The sequence below is a fragment of the Cydia fagiglandana genome, chromosome Z (assembly GCF_963556715.1).
Source record: "Cydia fagiglandana chromosome Z, ilCydFagi1.1, whole genome shotgun sequence".
Lineage (NCBI taxonomy): Eukaryota > Metazoa > Arthropoda > Insecta > Lepidoptera > Tortricidae > Cydia > Cydia fagiglandana.
In genome coordinates, this window is record NC_085959.1 from 11,146,216 (window position 1) to 11,166,613 (window position 20,398).

The following is a 20,398-nucleotide window of genomic DNA, read 5'->3' on the forward strand; positions in this document are numbered from 1 at the left end:
CACAGCGATTTTGTTTCCGTGATTTGATTCGTTTACAGGTAGTGTTAGTAATACAAATCCGCATTTGATCAGTGTCTCTGTCTTCTATTATTATTATAGTTTTAGGTTAGTTTAGTGTAGGTTTCGGCCAGTGCTTTAGAGTACCTACTAATAATTAATGATAAATGGGAGCCTGGGAGGAAACATTTATTTCATAATTAAAATATTTAATACATATACTAAACATAAACCAAATTAAAAACTAAACTTAAATATAAAATTCTAATTCTAATTAATTCTTCCAAATTCTATAATTGCTCATTTACTTTTCGGGCCATTCGACTATGGAACTCCCTCCCTGTCGAGTTAAGACGTTCTCAATCTATTACCTCCTTCAAATCAAACCTTAAGGAATACTACCTTTCCCTACCTTAGTTTTTCATTTTTATAATATTGACACTGTTGTTTCTTTATTTAATATATACTTTTTATGTATGTCTATGTATGTTTATGGTTATACGTATTTAAGTATGTTTATCTATAGTAATATTTTGTGTTGTTAAGTTATTTTTTTCTTTGCGCCACCTACCGTATATACCGTACCGTATATACTTACCTACCGTAATTCTTATGTCTCCGATACCCAAAGGTTGTCTGGAAGAGATCGCTCTTAAGCGATAAGACCGCCTGTTGTTACCTCTACTGTCTTTGTTTATGTTATTGTCCATTTATTGTAAACTGCGTGTATGTGAGGTGTGCAATAAAGAGTATTGTATTGTATTGTATATAAATACAAATATAAACTAAATAAGTATGCCCATCACGCTCGCTGTGCAACAATCTAGCGGGTATAGCTCGCTTAAATTAACCTTAATGCCATTTGGAAGGAGACAAAGCCCGCGGTTTTTTAATCATTTTTGCTATAAAATAATTATGTTTTCATGTTTAATGTCATCAACGGGTCTAATGCGTTGCGTGTAAAAACGCGAGAGTGTAAAGTGTTAATTATATTTTATTGACTTTTGAAAGTAGGTATAGTAGGTAGGAATATATCTTAAAGTTAAAAGTTTTTGATCATAAGTAAAAGATTAAATTTATATTTATTACACCGGGTCGGTGTGCAAATAGTAGGTACAAAATCTTCAATTTTATACTATTACAACATTATATAAGAACATAAAGAAATCCTACGATTTCTTAATGTTGTAAACCACGCTATATGACTTTTGTAACTTGGATATTTCAAAAAGCATGATCGTGAAACGAATATGCCCGTAAAAAAATGGAGACCGAAATAGACGCTTTAACCTCATTTGTCATTTATGGAGCCGGATTGATTTTCGCCAGGAACATTAAAGGGTCCAATTGATAGCTATCAAACTCCTCTGTCATTGTCATTGGCCTTCGTTTTATCCGTAGGTAGGTACGGAACGCGACAACCTGTATACTCGTATGTACGAATATTCGTTAGCTAGGTCAAAGATATAATATGATACAGTTATTCTCGTACTTTCTATCATTACTTTGCGATAAAATTGTCTCTTAGTCATTTTTAAATTATACCTCATAGCTTGGTAGCGTTTTTAAATAATGTAAGGTGCATAACAATGCATATCTTATGCGTTATGTTATGGTGTATTTGACATTCCAAAGCCAATTTAATTTAAACTAAAATTTTCAAGGTAACGGGAAATTACATTTAAGGCACTCTCTCCGCAGCACTACTATTTTAGGGTGCGAAGTGCGAAATACTATTTAGAAATATAAATATAGGTAAGCAGAAACTTAGAATATTTTTGGTTAGTGTACGTAGTACTATTGTTTATTCTGTGGTTAGTGTTTGAAAGACACCCTCGCCAATCCAATTAACCTAATTAAAAGAAGAATTTAACTGGTGACCGAAGAGCTGGCGGCTAGCTCGCACAACGTATTAGCATTGCGATACAGCGAGGAAATGTCGCCAGCATCCTTGGTACAATGCCTCAGGGGCCTATTTTAGATTTAAGCTAGTTATTAATTTCGTTTAGTAGTACCATTGGATATACATTGTATGTAAATAAATGATTAAATATAGTAAAGAAGAAAGTGTGAAACTGAGCATCACGCGGGAAACAACAGTATAAACCGTTGCAATCGTATACAGGTACGGGCATAGAGTAATATAAGTAAACAAAGAGTGGTAACTCCATACTTCAGTTTTCTTACCAATACGCGCGTTATTTCGTACCGTCGACATCTAGCATCAAGTAGCGGAATGTATCAGTACTGCTAGCTGACAATAGATGTCTCGGCGAACGAAAACTCTAATGCTCAACAATTTTCAGCTATTTAATATTATAACCGGATTAACTGGAAGTCTATTTTCAGCCCCTTCTGCTTATAATATTAGTTGTAAATTGTTTTAGTATATAGTACCTACATTTTTCGTCAGTAGCTTGTGACATATGGTGTCAAGTTGGGGTACTGATGGTTCCACTACTTGACGTTAGATGTCGGCTACGAAATAACGCCCGTTTTACTAAGAAAACTGACGTATGGCATTACCACTCTTTGTTTACTCAGGTATATTACTCTATGGTACGGGCAGGCCCACAATCTCTCCATAAGCATCTCATTCGATCCACCTGTTACACGAGGCCCTGAGCGCTTCGTGAATGTTCACGGGCACAAGTGTTATAAAACTCGCTTTGCAAGCTATATTACTTATTCACATGTACCTAGATCCTATATTCTATTGCACTAGGTTCTGTCCACGATTTCGTCTGAGGAACCGGTTTTGTCTTCATACAAATTAAGATTAAGGTTGACTGGTAGAGAATGCTTCTGGCATTAAGTCCGCCTTTTGTACGATAAGTTTTTCTTTTGTGCAATAAAGTTTAAATAAATAAATACATTATACTCAAACTCTTTGGCATAGGCAATGGAGCATATTTTGAAAATTTTGTTATCCTGAAAGGTGAAAACAATTTTGATACCTACTTCGGTCCGTGACTGTTATTACATTATTACACACGTATATTTAGGTATCTCAGTAATTACTAATTACCTATGCATAATGCTCTTAAGTATTAGTATTCAATATAATTTACCTGACATTGATAGACACCTCGTATGAGCGTGAAGCATGAAGTTTAAGCGGTAACAGACAGACAAAGTTACTATCGCATTTATAATATTATTAGTAGGCGTTAACAAACGAGTAGGTAAATTAAGTATAAAAATTTAAATTAAATCTATTCAACACTGTGCACGCTTCTAAAACAATGCTCTATGTCTTGTGTTTATGCTCCAACAAAAATTGGTAATTTTTTCACTTTCTATGATAGTACATTTATTACTGTTAATAAAACTACAAATGTTCCTAATTAATCACAAAGTCACGATGTCACAATAAACAAACGAATAAGGAACGAGAGTGTAGCTTTCCTTAATAGTACATATCTTTCTTCAAATTTTACCGAATTTATTTTTATTTACAAGACAATACTGATAATAAAACACAGTATGAAAAACCTTACCAGCAGTGAAATATAAAATAAATGTCAGACTAAAACATGCGGCTCGGCAAATCACAATTTCATTGCAATAAAAACAGCTATCCTCTTTGAATCTTGTTAATCCGACCCAAATCATATCAGCTGTAAGATGTATAAATACAAGTATATTTGAGTAAAGCAGACTAATAAAATTTCATAGTATCATAAAATTCGCGTGGCCTTCGCAAACTTTTGTAAAATAGAGTAAAAACTAAATGTCACTGTCTCACCTCTGATCTTCGGTCGCTGTTTCAGTTTTTACCGACCATCACCGAGTGAAAAAGATTTAGAACTAATTTGTTTTTCACCAGTTCACAAAAAAGTAGCACATAATTTAGTAAAAGTTTGCCGACGCTGGAGTTTCAGGGCGCGGGACGGGCGGGCGCGTCCGGACAGGCCTCCGGTGCCGACTGTACTACGAACGAGCGCCTCGGTACTCCCTCGCTAGTGATGTGCCATGCTGGGCGGGACTTACCTCGTATGGTATCCTTTCATTATACTAAGATTCCAATTAAAGTATCAGTAGAGCTAAAGTAAAAGAACTGGCGTAAAAATACAAACCTCTAGTTATTTATTAGTAATGTTTGTATATTTTCCCACAGTTGTACCCAAGTCTGGGCTATTTGGCTAACCGCCAAAATCGAAGTTCGCAAATTGCGGGGATTTTTCTCTGTCACTCTAATTACGCCTTCATGGGAGTAAAAGAGAAATATCCCCGCAATTTGCGAATTTCGCGGTAGCCGCTCTGATCCCGCACAAGTAAGGTGATCACGCATTTTCTGTCTATTGTCTGCCAGCTGATCGAATCCGTGAAACGTAAATTGCATTATAAAAATAATCACAATGAGACAATAGCTAGCTAACCTAGATTGCAAATCACCTTCATTTTTTATACTTAGGTACTAGAATGCTTCGCCTCGCGGCTGTCACACGCATTTTCCGGCCGGATCCTTGTTATTAGACTCATCCCTATTTAGCCAAATCCACCCGGCCTCCCCCGACCGCGGACCTGTATAATGCGTACCTACAGCCGCGCGTCTCAGATGTTCTGCTTTACATTGATCATATGATGCGAAACAAATACTATAGAAATGAGAATAAATTGAGGTACGGCCCAATTTTGTGGTACCGAAGTTTTAATAGGTAGGTTGAATTCTGAAAAGTTACGGCAGGTAGGTAATTGAATAAAACGAATACGTAGAGAATTATATGTTATGTTTGTCCATATTTGACATTTAACAAGCGAGTAAATAATTTAATTTTAAACTATATTAATAGCATTATTTACCTATGATGTGATAGATCATAGCACTCTTCAAAGGCCGCAAAAATATGTGACGAGCTCCTATGGCTCTACAAATAAGATCGTGTCAGATATTTTTGCGGCCTTCGTTGTGTAACATGCTATTGCGAGTGACTGTACAATCGAAAGCAATATTCTACCAAACAATAACGTATAGGTACGTACCCAAGTTCTTGGTAGTTTGCGTATATTTTTTTACCTTGTATTGTATTGTATTGTAGCTCGGGCGATTTTCCGCAACTCGACGTCTTGCGCCTATTTTGCGTGATAGGGGGTGGACTAGTCTTGCCAGCCCAGCTCCTCGAGGAATCCTATCAAACCTTTGATGTTGAGTAGGACCTCGGGGAGGTCACTCGGGGATCCGAGATGTTTTGCCCTGTATTGGGCCAATCCGCTGCATTCCAACACCACGTGAGAGGCTGTTTCTTCTTCCTCCATGCATCCACGGCATAGGGGACTGTCTGTGACACCTGTTATAAAAAGATGTTTGTTAAAAAGTCCATGACCTCCATTAGTCGTTCGTGGCATTCGTGTATAAGTTTGGATGTGACTATATGGCTTTTTAGGGCCATTAAGACTGCTCTGCTGTCGGAGAGTATGCGGATGGAGGATCCTACTACCTTCCTTGCAGTGATGGCAGCCGCCGCGTTAATGATGCCCATGCACTCAGCCTGGAATACCGAGTTATGGGCTCCTAGCGGAGTGGTGATTGACATGTTCAGGTCTTCTGAAAAGGTTCCAGAGCCTGATCCGCTGTCTGTTTTGGACCCATCAGTGAAGATTCTCAGCTCCCGGGGATTGAGTCCTTCGTAGTTGTCGTCCTCAAATAATTGTATTTTGTACCTTTTGTCAAAGATGGCTTGTTTGTGAATTCGATCCGTGCCCGCCATGAGCACTGGAAATTCGCTGTATACTTTTTCCAGGCATGCTGTGTGAAGAGCTCCTGTGGTGTTAGACCATATATTGAGGGTTCGTAACCTTACCGCTGAGAGACTGGCCTCTTGTTGTATGTGTAGGTGCAGCGGTGAAAGGTTTAGCATGACCTCCATGGCTGCAGTCGGAGTGGACCTCGTGCAGCCAGTGGTGGCCGCGCATGCGAGCCTCTGGAGTCTTTGTAGCTTGTCTCGTACGTTGCCTAGGTTTGTTCTTGGCCACCAAACCAGAGCACCGTAGCAGAGTAGGGGGCGGATTATAGTCTTATAGAGCCAAAGGGTAATTTTCGGGTTGAGTCCCCACCTCTTACCAATCATCCTTCTGCACTGCCAGAAGACTACTCCCGCCTTGTCTATGCGTTTGTTGATGTGATTGTTCCAGTTGAGTTTACTGTCGAGATTTTTTTACCTTGTTCCAATGGATTAGGGGTGAACGCCCTACTTTTTCAATAGGTAGTTAACACTTTTTAGATACATTTAATAATTTTTTGGTATAGAATAAATGAATATAGTTAAGTTGGAAGGAATATAGCTGTAGTTGAGTTGGAAGCCCATACAATAAAAGTACCCAAATGCAGTTTGGTATACGAAATCTTAATTCAAGATTTACAGTCGACGAGTAGAAAAAAGCCATATTGTCTCTCCGTAATCAGAATCACTGCCTTACAAAATCGAAATGAAATGAACTATTTCTCTGACAAAGATATCGCGAGTTGTAAATTGAAATTACTTACCCGCCAGCCTGAGCTCGTCAAGCGAAGTAAGTTATAAATATCCCAATTTTACAGCGTCGACCAATAAATACCTAAGCTTTATAGAAGTTTTATAAGCACCCTAATATTCAACATTTTGGGGTTAAACTTCGTAGATAGATGTTTGACCGATAAAAAGCTCTAACCATAAATTATGGTCAGATTTCGCACGAACTTGTAGACGTATAAGTAGCCTATGTAGATATTTAATTTTTGGTCGGTATATACCTACTTCAGCTACTAGTATTGATGTTGTCAATAGCTACAGTACGCTTGGTCGCACACAGTGCGGTTTCAGAATAATAATTGTCAGCCAATCTGTGTTTTTCTTCCTACACACAGTATAACGTTCTTCAAGAAAAAAGTACGCAAGGATCAAGTTACCACCAAACGGGTCGGCCTCAACGTGGCGTAAAAATATTACCTAAGGCCAATGTGGCTAACTATTCCGTCTACCAGAGTATTTATCTTTGAATTTCAATCGTAGGAAAAACCATTTGCTTTTGATTGTTGAAACTAAAAACAATCGCTGCTTTGTCGACGAATTATCAATGTTGTTCGTTGTTCGAGAAAAACGCTCGTGAACGGAATAGCCTCTATGACGTACGGAATTAGCCACATTGACCTTATACGAACCCTTATCAACTCCGTTAGAGTTCGCAAAACTAGTTATGATCTCGCAATCAATCAATCAATCAATTGAAATTTCAATTGAAAGTCTATGTAAGTAAGTAAATGTAAGTAATCTTAATAGCCTCTTATATTTCTGCAACTATGGTAAACGTACTGATGCTCGACGCGGTCACAGCACGTGTCATCTTGAAACTTAAGTCATTGTCAATAGAGGTGACAGCAAGGTGTCATCTATTGGGCATTAGCATGTCGAGCACCTTATGCCTATATTGTTATATGCAGTAAAATTAATTTCAGTTTGTACGCACCCGGTCGTGCCCCGGGGAGTCTTTAGTCGAATCAGAGAGCCTACCTCGAACCACGTTCGACGTGTTGCCTCCGGATGTCACACTTATGTACGAATTTACAAGTGCGACAGGGAGGTAATACGTCGAACGTGGTTCGCGGTAGGCCCTCAGCACCGGGCAAACGGCGGGCCCATTACGTAACTGACAGCGACGGACCGGTAGCGGTCAGGAGGTCGACTCTCCAATGAAAATTTTACGTAATTGAAGAGACCGGGGAAAAACCGATAAAGGATTTTTTAATTGCTTATTCTTTTCCAGTATTTAAAGTAATGAACTTTCCATGCGTAACTTTAGTGAAATTGAAAAATTAGACTGCATTTGGAGGTTTCATTTACATACTTATTCAAAATAGGGGGACATACCTATTATATTTTTAAGAATTATTTACTACCTACTAATAAAGCTAAAAGTTGCTGATTTTCGACATGATTTCATTTGATAATTTAACTTTAAGTATAGGTATAATTCTATGTTTATGTGGGTTGAGTTACAAAAGCAGGTAACTGCTATACACGTCACATCACCGACAAAAGTTGTCATTATAAAAATAAGTAAATATTAGGGGACATCTTACACAGATCAACCTAGCCCCGAACTAAGTTAAGCTTGTACTACAAGCGCTAGGCGACGATATACATACAATATATACTTATACATATAGATAAATAAAATACATATATATAAATACATAGGAAACAACCATGACTTAGGAACAAATTTAATTTTGGTGTTACACAAATAAATGCCCTTACCGGGATTCGAACCCAGGACCATCGGCTTCACAGGCAGGGTCACTACCCACTATCCCAGAACGGTCGTCATTATGACCGGCCTCTTTGTTAGAGTAGGTTCAGTAAAAATCCATTCTCGAATATTTATTGTATTTCTCATTTCTTCAATTGTAGTAATGGGCATCAGCATTTGGGTAAAGGATGACTCACGTTTGACCGGGCCGTGTCCGAGCCGGAGCTTCCGGCCCATCGTTTTCAATGGAAAGCATCACGTGATCGCCAGTCATGTCATAGAAAAGTAAGGGCCGGAAGCTCCGGTCCGGTGTAAAGTGAGCCATCCTTTAATCAAAGAACAATACCGATGTAAGCACCAAGAAATTGTTTGAATAGAATTACGAAATCATCCCATTTACGGAATAAGCCCAATACCCCGATAGGAAAACAACTTCATCGTCCGGCAGTTCAATCGAACCAGCAAGTCGACCATATAATTTATGGGAAAACGGAATAGGTACTTATGTGGGTAATCCCTGATAACCTATCCTTTCGTGATAGACATTTTAAAGCATGAAGTATTACTTTTCCTGTCTTCTAATAATATCCCTAAATACAAAGATTCAACTCCACCACTCGAAATTTTTTTTGATATACATACACACTTTCAACCCCTTTTTCACCACCTTGGGGGATGAATTTTCTAAAACGCTGAAATTAGTTTTCTTGTATTTGAATTTGATACTTTTTTACAAAGTTTCAAGTTCCTAGCTTAAAATAAAATTTGCACCCGAAGACGAATTTTCATCCCCTTTTAAACCCCCTTAGGGGTTGAATTTCCAAAAACATTGCAATCACTTTTTTTTGTAATCGGCTATTATGCTTTTCTAAGAAGTTTCAAAGTATTTGTAATGGATTAAAATTTTCACCCCCTTTTTAACCCTGTTAGGGGATGAATTTTACAAAACGCTGAAATCACTTTTCCTGTTTTCTAATAATATCTCTAAATACAAAGATTCAACTCCACCTCTCGAAATTTTTTTTGATATCCATACAAACTTTCAACCCCTTTTTCACCACCTTAGGGGATGAATTTTCAAAAACGCTGAAATTTATTTTCTTGTATTTTAATAATATATCTTTTTACGAAGTTTCAAATTCCTAGCTTAAAAAAAGACTTTAACCCCATACAAACTTTCATCCCCTTTTTAACCCCCTTAGGGGTTGAATTTCTCAAAATTGCTTCTTATCTCTTGTACACTTTATAAATGTAATCTGGTGTGCAAATTTCAACTTTCTGGCTTTTGTAGTTTCGGCTCTGCGTTGATGAATCAGTCAGTCAGGACACTTGCATTTATATATATAGATTTACTCATAAATATATATGTAGGTAACAACTAAATTATTTTGTATAGTTCTTAGTTTAATTTATTTTTGTTAGTTTTAATATCAACTTATTATATAAATCTTTCTATGCACTGTATACCTAATAAAAGTTGTTTATTTACTTAATTATAAACAGTATTTTGACAGGTAACTATATGGTAAGGAGCAGGTAACTATAAGGTAAAATACAATAAAAGTAGGAGAACATAGGCACATCGGTAGTAATTAATTTAATTAATTATGTAAGTCAACGACAAAGCAGATATTTAATTTAATATCAAGCAGGTATGTACACTTTATTAATTAATACACAAAGCCTGCACGGGAGATCTGCAGAAATGTAACTAGTTCACTTCATTGAAAATAATGTATTAAAACTTGATTTTTTGGAATATTTTAGACGGGCCCTAATAGTGCTGTAGTTAGGTTTAAGGTCCTTAATTATCCTTAAAAACCTTTATCGCCGCTTATCGTCATAATGGAATACCTAATCGTTGTTTTTAATTAACAGGAAAATCTAAGATCAATGTATTACGTGGCTTCGCTCGGGTTAACAAATTATACACCTAAACCTTCCTCAAGAATCACTCTACTGATGCCGCATGAAAATCCGTTTAGTAGTTTTTGTGTTTATTGGGAACATATAAACAGACAGACGCGGCGGAGGACTTAGTTTTATAAGTTGTAGTTATTTATTTATTTATTTTTGCCGTTGGAGCCATGATAATAAATAATATTTAAATTACTGTCACAAAATATATTTTGATACACACTTTGATTGCTGACTGACCGTTTTCCTGTTCTTTGCTATCAAGTACTTGAGTGAATATCTTCTCTAAGGGCTCATTTAGATGATGCCAGAACTCGTATTAAGAGTTTTAATAATGGCGGGTTTTGATCAGTCGGTTGAATTGGACGGAACCAACAGTCCGCAATGTAAGTAAAATCGCATGCGAGTTCACGCTCCAACTACGTGTAAGGGTCGGTTGCACCAAACTGTTACGAACGTTAAAGAGTTCGCTAAATTTTTATGTATGGAAAGTTTCATAGTAAAGGCGCGGGGCGCGCCGGCTGACGATGATCAGTCTGTCAAATGTGGTTGGTGCAACTGGCACTAAATCAGCCCTAAAGAGTCTAAACGAAAATTCAATGTGTTTGTGATTTTCCATTAAGGACTTAGTTCCTTTGGCTATCCGTCTAGATTGGATCACCTGATCAGCACCATGTTAACATATTGCATTGTCATCGCCATTATGGACCTACTTTCACTAAATTTTAAGAGGAAAGAGCCAAATTTACGGTTACACTAAAGTTGAAGGGATCGATCATTAAGATAAGGACATTGTGTAGAGCCATAAGAGCGTGGCACAATTTTATTCGGTCTTCGAAGAGTAACATATTATTGCAGGTGACTGTACCGAAACAATTTGGACAAAGGACGAGTAAACATATTATTTGATGTCGTGCATAAATTTCCAGCAATTTCCAGCATGTTGGAATAAATTGTCGCCATGTGTGCACAATATTTTTGATGCGTGGGTTTTACTTTCGTTTTGCCTGTTACTTACTCGCCTGCTATTTCTTTTTTGTCAATACGGGCACATTTTTATAAGTTCATGTGCTTATTTTTGCTTTCCCTTAAAAAAAGAATTAGCCAAACTGATTGAGCACCTACCTAATTCAAAAAATAACAAAGTCAAACTTAAGTAATAAAGAAATAAAGTTTGATTAACATCCTAAAAACGATTTAGTTGTTACAAACCGACCTGTTGGATGGTATAAGACATATATTTTGCAAATCGTAATTATTTTGTCAACTAGTAACAAAATATTTTATTACTATGTAATGCAACTATTTCTTGCAATATACTGAAACCAAACAAAATTATTATGTTGAGCAACAACTATACGGAGAAACTCTTTAAAAACTTTGTACAGGTTTGTTTACGAGCAATTGTAGCTTGGCGTTGATGATACTTTATTACTTCATTGTTATGGCAGCGGAAAGGTTAAAGACGGGTTAAGGGTTAGGTTAGTACAGACCCGTATTTTGTGACATACATTATTATATTATGGATCGCAGGTCTACCCAGCCACTTAAGACTGGTCCGCAACTTCCACAATAATTATGTTACCGAAATTTTTAATGATTGGGAGCCCTCATCCTTCGTCTCAATTTGACATAATATAATTTGTTGGTAATTTCCTTAATTATCTACGTAATGATTTTATAATAATAAAGCATCTATAATATATTTATTTTCATATAATTACAAGACATATATATATTTAGAGCCTTATAGGCAACGACTTTATTAAACAGAATAACATTTGGTTTTAACATTTTGGTAAAAACTTTATTTACACAAAGACAGACAACCCCTTATGATTAGTGGACAGCATAGCTTATGGACGCTAAGCTACTGGTCCGTGCAGGCCGTTAACACTTTCGGTGCCGGGCGCCCAGTTTCCAGTACAAAATGAACACACGTACGTGTTCTTGGCAGCGAATGTGTTAACGGTGGTTCGTGCGGTATACGGAACTTATAATGGAAAACTAAAAAAATAAACTTATGAATCTAAAATGTATTTCACGTTGAACTGCAAACAAAACATGATTTATAGCACAAGCGCTAGTTGTTGCGGCGTTTGTTAAACAAGCGCTGGTTTTACAAACATTATGCTTACATTTTTTGTTTCTTTGTTACATAACAGAACTGTTACAATCCCGGGCGAGTATATCACTCAGGCTTACCGGATTCAAAGTGGTTTACGAGTAATTATTTACACAATGACAAATAAAACTTACAAATATTGTGGCTTGCTAACTACAATATTTATTTTACAAAATGTATGAGTATGTCACCCACGTCATAATAACGAATCCATTGATAAGTACATCATTTATCAAAATGTGCTGAGTAATAGTTTCGATGCTTTGGTAGAACACACGGCACAAACTACAAACTGTACCTAGTCGGTAAAAGTTTTACAGCGTTTTATTATATTTTTATCGTATTTTGTATTAGATAAGCAGAGACGTCTGCAAATGATACCACAATGCTTAGAAAGGCGAGACTCAAACTCGTGAATCTGGATCCTTAGCCCACCGTTCTGCCAACTAAGCTACCGAGACTTCTCTCGATGACAGCATATATTTCCACCATATAACTCATTTGCGCTTTAGGCGGCTGCCTAGAAACATCTACAGTAAGAGCATAACCCTTACCATTACCCTTCTTGTTTCATTAGCGTTGTGTTAACTAAGTAATCATTTATTGTCAGATTGTGCAATGTCAGTATGCAGATGTTACACTTTATGTAGAGTTTATGCAACAGCATGAAGACAACACAATAAGCATAGTAAAACTTGGCGAATATTCGACCGGCGTCTTTGCCATATTACAATCATCACATAATACCTAAGCCCTAATTTAGAAGCAATTAGTAGGTACACTGACAGACTGTATATAGCCACCGGCCTTCTAGCTATTTTGAATTACATCGTCACAAATATGTTCAGGAAAGCTGTGATATACATATAAACAAAGATTAGACGGATCACGTTACACTGGTTCTGCGAAGACCTCGAGTCGTGCGCTGGCGCAAGCATTGACAGCAAGGGCAACGTTACGAGAAGTTACGACGTGAGAGCCGGAACTGCAATCACTCACCAGACGTTATGGCGCATAGTAAAGTCGCCCTGCTTCTTGCCGTCGTGCTCGGCTCCGCGTTAATTGTAAGTAAAACTGTAATAAAACTGCCAGGGCAGTAGATACTGGTGATTTCATGGAAGAGTGTATGTTTAGGGCCGTGAACACTTCGGTCTTACTTATTCGGAGGAATGTAGGTCTATTCCATTAATCTTAGGTCCTCCGGTATAAGAATTGGAAATCACATAGTTAAATCAAAATGTTGGCCTATTATATACTCTCCCGGCCGGTTTCGACCACGGCGACTGTTTCAGCTCCGTTGTTGTATACGTTCGTGTGCTCGCATGTGGCTCGCGTAGCCGATTTTATTTGCGAAGACCCGTGCGCATGACGGGCAGGAAAGCACACCATTGACGTAATTATACCTAATAGCCGCTGCTGGTTGGCCTATTAAGTAGGAACTAGAGAGACAATTTAAATTTATACGATCTCAATAAAATTAATTATTAAATAATAACTTAACCCTTTATAAGGGTTAAGGGTGTCAGGAATTATGCAAAATTGAACTCTATCACTTTGAAATAAAGTTCAAAATCAGGTGGGAAATATATTTCCTCTGCATTATAAAGGGTTAATGAGATATACGTGTAATTTATTTATTTATTTATTTATTTATTTATAGGTTCACCAACAGTTATTACATTGAAGCTTACATCTATACAAACAATGACAACATGCTGAATGTATAACTAATTACTGGTAAACACCACATGCAAGTAATTAAAAAAAGCAAAGTCAACAACAGAGCCGGCACATTTAAACACCTTATTATTGTAGAATAAGGAGCAAAGCGCAACCATGATGTCAACTGGTTAAGTGAATAAACTAGATAAATATGGAATTAAAACTAAATATATTAATTACTAGTGAATAAATTTCTAATTTTGGTCAGAGAGTCAAAGTGAATATCGAATCTGTTGCTATATTTATTGATTAAATTGCTCAGGCGTGGTACCGGGGAGTTTGACCCTAACACAGTTCGGCGCTTAGGGCGAGACAGTGGTTTGATAGCAAAACGCGGTGTTCTTCTAGGCACTGAGAATCGAAAGCTACTCAAAAGTTGTGGACAATCTATGTTATTTCTTAAAAGCTTAGTGAGAAATTTTAAATCCAGTAGATCTCTACGGTTCTCAAGTGATAACATTTTAAAATGTTTTAACCTATCCTTATAAGAGAAAGATCTATTCGCAAGACCTACCGATCGAGACAAGTGCCACATAAATATTTTTTGCAATCTTTCAATCCGAAGACAATGAGTTGCATAATGTGGTCGCCAGACGATACTACCATACTCTAAGTGACTGCGTACTAGACTATAATAGAGAAGTTTTTTGGTTTGTATCTTACGAAATACCTTTCCGTTTCTTATGACAAATCCTAACATACATGAAGCTTTTTTTACTATTGCATCGATGTGAGGAACGAACGTGAGTTTTGTGTCAAAAATAATTCCCAGGTCCCATTTATGGTGTAGATATGTCATCTACTAACTGTTACTGTAGATTAGTAATACATATTAGTATGTATTCATAGGCATAACCCTACCTATATATTTGCATAGAAATAACATTATTTATTACCTACTAATATAGGCACAGTTAGAAACGGAAAATTTGGAAATACATAAAGTTTTTGCGTTTCCATAATGCGTAACATGTAACATTTGTGTGGTAGGTAGGTACCTAACAAAATGTTTGTCGTAATTCTTATTTATAGGTTCTTTCAACACTTCTTTATGCTCCCCACGGGAAAAGAATATTTATGTTATTACAACATACATACCTATTACAAGCTGAACAGTGGCGTAGCTAGAGGATATGGCACTCGGGGCAAGCACCAAATTTGCGCCCCCCCCCCCCCACACACAAACAAAATGAACTACAAAAGGGTTACTGTTTTACTTATAAAAGGTTACTTTTAATTTAGATAAATAAAGTGTATATGTATTTTTTTAGTACATCGGTGGGTAACAAGTTTTACGACCCACCTGATGGTAAGCGGTCACCGCATCATATGGACGTCTACACTCCAAGTGTTTCATGCGCGTTGCCGACCATTTTAAAACTTATGCACTTCGTTTTTGGAGATCTCCATACTGTAGCCTCTCGAGAAAAGGGAACTTATTCAACTTATTGTGGAATGAGCTCCCTTTTTTCGACGAATTTCCGCCCGCCCGCTGTGAAAGGAATTCCTGTTAAACCGCACAGTGCGCGACCATTTAGGTTCTAGGGTCTGAGGATAAACACTCTTCCTACGGCGAGCAGTGCAGTGACGGCAATCCGTCATCGTTGGCAACAAGGCAGCATGTCGAATAGTAGGAGATACCCCATATAGCCGACCTTCACCAATTTGTCTGACGGATGAAACTATGAAAATATGAAAGAAAATATGTCCCAGAACATAAATAAATAGGGTTGCCTAAAGAAATATGGTCATAGCTATTTTGAATAAATTTTTGAAAAAAAAAATTTTTTCGGCAAATTTCACCGATTTGTCTGACGAACGAAATAAGGTTCAATGGAAAGTATACAACTTGTACAATATAAATCAACTAGGTTGCCTATCTTTTTCCGGTCACTATTATGTGGTTGCCGTGTTTAAAGAGATGATTTTATATCGATAATTGCACTCATCTGTCTGACGCTTGAATTATACATCAAAAAAATGGTAATTTTATTGCAAATACAATGGTATAGGGTTGCCTGCGAAAATCCGGTCACAAATAAGGGTTACCAGGCTTTTGATTAAAATTTGAAGGGAAGACTTTTAGCGATAACTCATAAACGGCTTAACTGATCAAGTTTGTTTTAATTTTATTTGATTTACTTTTATAAGCACTATTTTCATGATCTTTTTCATATTTTTTGAACAGATGGTTCAAAAGTTAGAAGGAAAAACCTTTTTATTTTCTTTCTAAACGATTATTTCCGAAATGATTCACTTTATCAAGAAATGTTATTTAAAGACCCCTATGTATTTTGAAAGGCCTATCCAACGATATCCCACACTATAAGGTTGAATCGATAAAAAAATTGTCACTCGCATTTTGTTTCTTTCAAAGCGATTACTTCCGAAAATATCCACTTTATCAAAAAATGTTCTTTTAGAACCCCTATTCATTTTGAAAGACCTTTCTAACAACATCCCACATCATAGGGTTGCCACGAAAAAAAAAACCCTCACGTACATTTTGTTTCTTTCGATGCGATTATTTCCTAAATTATTCACTTTAACAAAAATTTTTTTCAAAAATTTGTTAAAAATTGCCTTGACCATATTTCTTTAGGCAACCCTATTTATTTATGTTTTGGAACATATTTTCTTTCATATTTTCATAGTTTCATCCGTCAGACAGATTGGTGAAGGTCGTCCATTCAAACGGGATCATGGGATCTTAGACCAGAACAATTCTTCAGACAACAGTTTCATTGTAATTACCTAAGAGCGGTAGAGAACAACCTGTATACAGGGTGTCTAAAAAATAACTGCATTCCCGTTACCAGGGAGGTTTTGGGATTATAATGAGCAACTTTTACTATGGGACCATCCCTAAATCGCGAAAAAAAAATTGGCTGGTTCATACATTTTATATTTTCTATCAAATCAAATCATTTATTTTCAGGCTACTAAGGCCCATAGATACATACCTTACAAACTATTATATATATCATCATCATCTCAGCCTTAAGACGTCCACTGCTGAACATAGGCCTCCCCCTTGGACCTCCAATACATACAATATATATCCAATATCCAATAAAAATCTTAAATACTAAAAAACTCATTTTCGTGACGCAGTTTTCTGTTGCGGCGTCACTTGCTCTGGTGTACATAGGATTCGGTAGATTCCCACGGAACGGCCGAAATATCACACCCCAAATTTCATCTATGAGAGGGTAAACTTTTTTTTGCGATTTCGGGGTTGGTCCCGTAGTAAAAGTTGCTCAGTATAATCCCAAAACCTCCCTGGCAACGGGAATGTAGTTATTTTTAACCAGCCTGTATAGGAATCCCCAGTACCTACTGTCGTCCGATAGACAACATGTCACAGATATGCAGCAGTAGCAACTCCCACCGAATATCCCTCTGCTTGATAGAAGTATCTGGCATAGGGTATTCGCACTGCGGGATGGTGGGCGGTAGAGCGCTACCGTCGTCTTTCAAGGTAGAGTTCGAGGCAAAAAGAGTACCTAAAAGATCGGCTTTCTCTTTTGAGCTGTGGGCCAGATTACCATCCGCATTTCACACTTCACAGTGGTGGTAAATACGACTGACAAAAGTTTTCCTGCTGGGCCTTTGGCAAGGCGGAGAGGTAGTCTTTTGCCCATTTTGGCGCCCCCCCCCCCCCCCTTGGACGGCGCCCGGAGCACGTGCCCCCTCCAACCCCCCCCCTAGTTACGCCTCTGAAGCTGAAAACGTTGTGTAAAACATCTGTTGGCAATGAATTAGTAAATCATGCGAGGCTACAAAGATTTTATCCAAAATAATATGATTACAATGTGTAGGTATTTAGTTAGATTTATGCTTAAAAGAAAAGCGTAAACTCTGATGTGCCATTCTCAACCAAAAGTTCTCAATAAAGCGCTATTTCCATATATCTTTAATTTGTAATCAACCTTATCGCCAACCCGACAATGTGGTACCTTTTGATTGAAAACGTCACAATTTTGTTCTAGCTAGCCGATCGATTAGTTATGCACCGAAAACAGCCGAGACCTGAATCTCTGGACCGTTTTCATCATTTTCGTCCACGACATTCGCTACCCAGCTTCCTACGACTAGTTTAATCATAAAGGAAAATATTTTCCGTGTATTTCCACCCAGTGATATATAGATCGGGCTTTAAGTGACGGGACATTGGGTTTTTAAAATAGAATAGGTAATCCTATTTCGGTCGTATGGGTGGACACGGGCCGCTGCCCAGTAAAGGGCTCTTGCCTTAAATAAAATATGACATTGACCGAGAGAAATATGGCTGTCATAAAATTTCATTAACACTTTCAGTGTCAAGCAACCTATTTCCAATACAAAAGGAACACACTTTAATTGCATAGGTAGCAAAATCTAATTAAATAATTTTGTTAACCGAACAAGTGCGAAACATGAGATTTTAATTACACCCTATAACCACCCACCTAATATGTAAATTGTGGCTGTTTCAAACACGTATATACTAACAGCAACACTCCTAACTGATCATCGTTGTACCTTATGTCTTTGCAATAAGGTTTACAATATTAACAACGTAGAAGACTGTTCAAATCAATAGGTAAACCTTCCGCAGTCCGGTAAAAATTAACAAAATAAGGTACCTACTTATACGTGCAACTTCTAGTGCTGACGATACCGAATAGACATATTTTTCATACAAATACTTAAAATGGTATTCAATTTTGGTACTTCGGTTGTTTAGGGATGTCTATTTGTGCACTTAATTTAGCTAAGTGATCAATGCTTACCTAAATACTATCAAAGATATATTGTGAAAGGAATGAGATATTTTGTTTTTTAATTATACCAGTAATAACGGGCCCAGCGGGCGCAGCACGGTTCCATTTTTATCGACTATCACTATACGCGTCCCTTTCGCACTTACATACTTGTTAGAACGTGACAGATATGGTGACAAGGGATAAAAACGCGACCGTGCTACGCCGCGATATGTATAGGTATGTTACTTTACGAATCAATTGATAACAGTTTATACATGCCGCCACGACTCGCCTCCTGACTTCAAACGATCCTTTGCTGTTCTATTGACATTGAGTAGGTATGCAAACAAAATATTTCTAGATAGAATGAGTTTGGAAGTGATGGGTTCGCACTTTTATTGACTTTTTATACCTACGTTATAAGGAGAGCCTTTCCAATATTTTTCATATCGTTACAGGAATGCAAAATAGTCCTGCCACACAAGCTCCGATACCTCGAAAACATGCTGAACGCGGACTTGCTATCAAAGGCCACGAGGATGCGACAGCGAACGGAGGGCACCTCCGCTGTCGAGAACAGAGCCTGGCCCGTCCTGGGTCTAGGCAAGTACCAGGATGAGAAACCGAGCGGCCATCCACCTTTGCCGCCATTTCTCGTGAATAACATCGTTCAGCGGCGGATGTCGAACCCCAAAATCTAATCTATTTAAATTCTAAGTTTAACCCAAGTCAGCAAGTAAGTACCTTAACAGCGATAAATACCTTCATATCTAGGAAATCTTATCTGTAGATTAAAACAAGCTAAAAAATGTTGTATTCGTAGATCGTTTTTTCTCGTGTTATTAGATGTAATACGAATAAAACGGTATCGGTAGCTGTGTTCGACTAAATTAGCATACAGTATTTGTATTTTTTTTTTGATTTTTGTATATATCCCAAAATTGTGTTACGAAATAAGCATATTGCTAACGCTACGTCTTACGTAGGCGAACAACGCGCGAACGGCGGCGCCGCGCCGCCTGACATTCGCGTGCAAATCGCGCCGCACCGCGTTCGCAACGAGATCGCTTACGTAGGACACTTCTATGGGCATCAAAGGATTGATTTCGCCGCGCCGCGCCGCGCCGCGTTCGCGCGTTGTTCGCCTACGTAAGACGTAGCGTAAGTCCTATATATTAAGTAGGTACCTATATATTAGTGAGACTGAAACTCGACTACTACACAGTCAAACTAAATGTACCCTACCTAGCTTTGTCCACCTGAAATTGTATCTTATTGTTCTAATAAATAATTAAATTGATACTTATAATTATGTGCAAACCCCTAAAAGATCTAAGGTAAGGTGGAGGTTGTGTAAATGCGTACCTAAGCGTGCCAGGTATTATATTCAAAATTATCTGTAACCTGATTGTTGAAGACACCACCCGGCTCGCTTAGTCACGTCTGTAGCAGACTGTGTGGCGAAATGGCTGAGACAGCCTAGAATAGACAGACGTAGTCAACAACTACTGTACTGCTTTCCTTAATCAAATGTACACCTACTTAACTCTATTTTTAAGATATTGTTAAATATAATTATGTTGAGAATAACCCAAAATGTGTTTTACTGTCACATTACCACTGTTACAATGGAAACTGTCAATGCCTTATCGTTGTATCA

The 20,398-nt window shown here is 37.6% G+C and overlaps 2 protein-coding genes and 1 long non-coding RNA gene across 3 annotated transcripts in view; 1 reads left to right on the plus strand and 2 right to left on the minus strand.

Annotated features, from left to right (window-relative positions):
- The window catches only part of LOC134678322 (uncharacterized), a 113,082-nt gene extending 109,169 nt beyond the window's left edge, over positions 1–3,913 (minus strand). The window contains exon 1 of the mRNA XM_063536850.1: positions 3,746–3,913. The gene's annotated coding sequence lies outside the window, so the exon portion shown is untranslated. The remainder of the gene's footprint in view (positions 1–3,745) is intronic.
- LOC134678332 (uncharacterized) overlaps positions 1–20,398 on the minus strand; it is a 381,674-nt gene that overhangs the window by 212,623 nt on the left and 148,653 nt on the right. The window lies entirely within an intron of this gene.
- LOC134678485 (uncharacterized) lies at positions 13,196–19,640 on the plus strand. The gene is made up of 2 exons (XM_063537054.1): positions 13,196–13,332; positions 19,197–19,640. Exons 1-2 carry the CDS (start codon positions 13,276–13,278, stop codon positions 19,437–19,439), a joined length of 300 nt encoding a protein of 99 aa, XP_063393124.1. The 5' UTR covers positions 13,196–13,275; the 3' UTR covers positions 19,440–19,640.

Coding starts and splice junctions, on each gene's coding strand:
- LOC134678485 (XM_063537054.1), top strand. CDS start 13,276: ATGGCGCATAGTAAAGTCGCCCTGCTTCTTGCCGTCGTGCTCGGCTCC. Junction 13,333..19,196: donor TGCTCGGCTCCGCGTTAATT/GTAAGTAAAACT, acceptor ATATCGTTACAG/GAATGCAAAATAGTCCTGCC.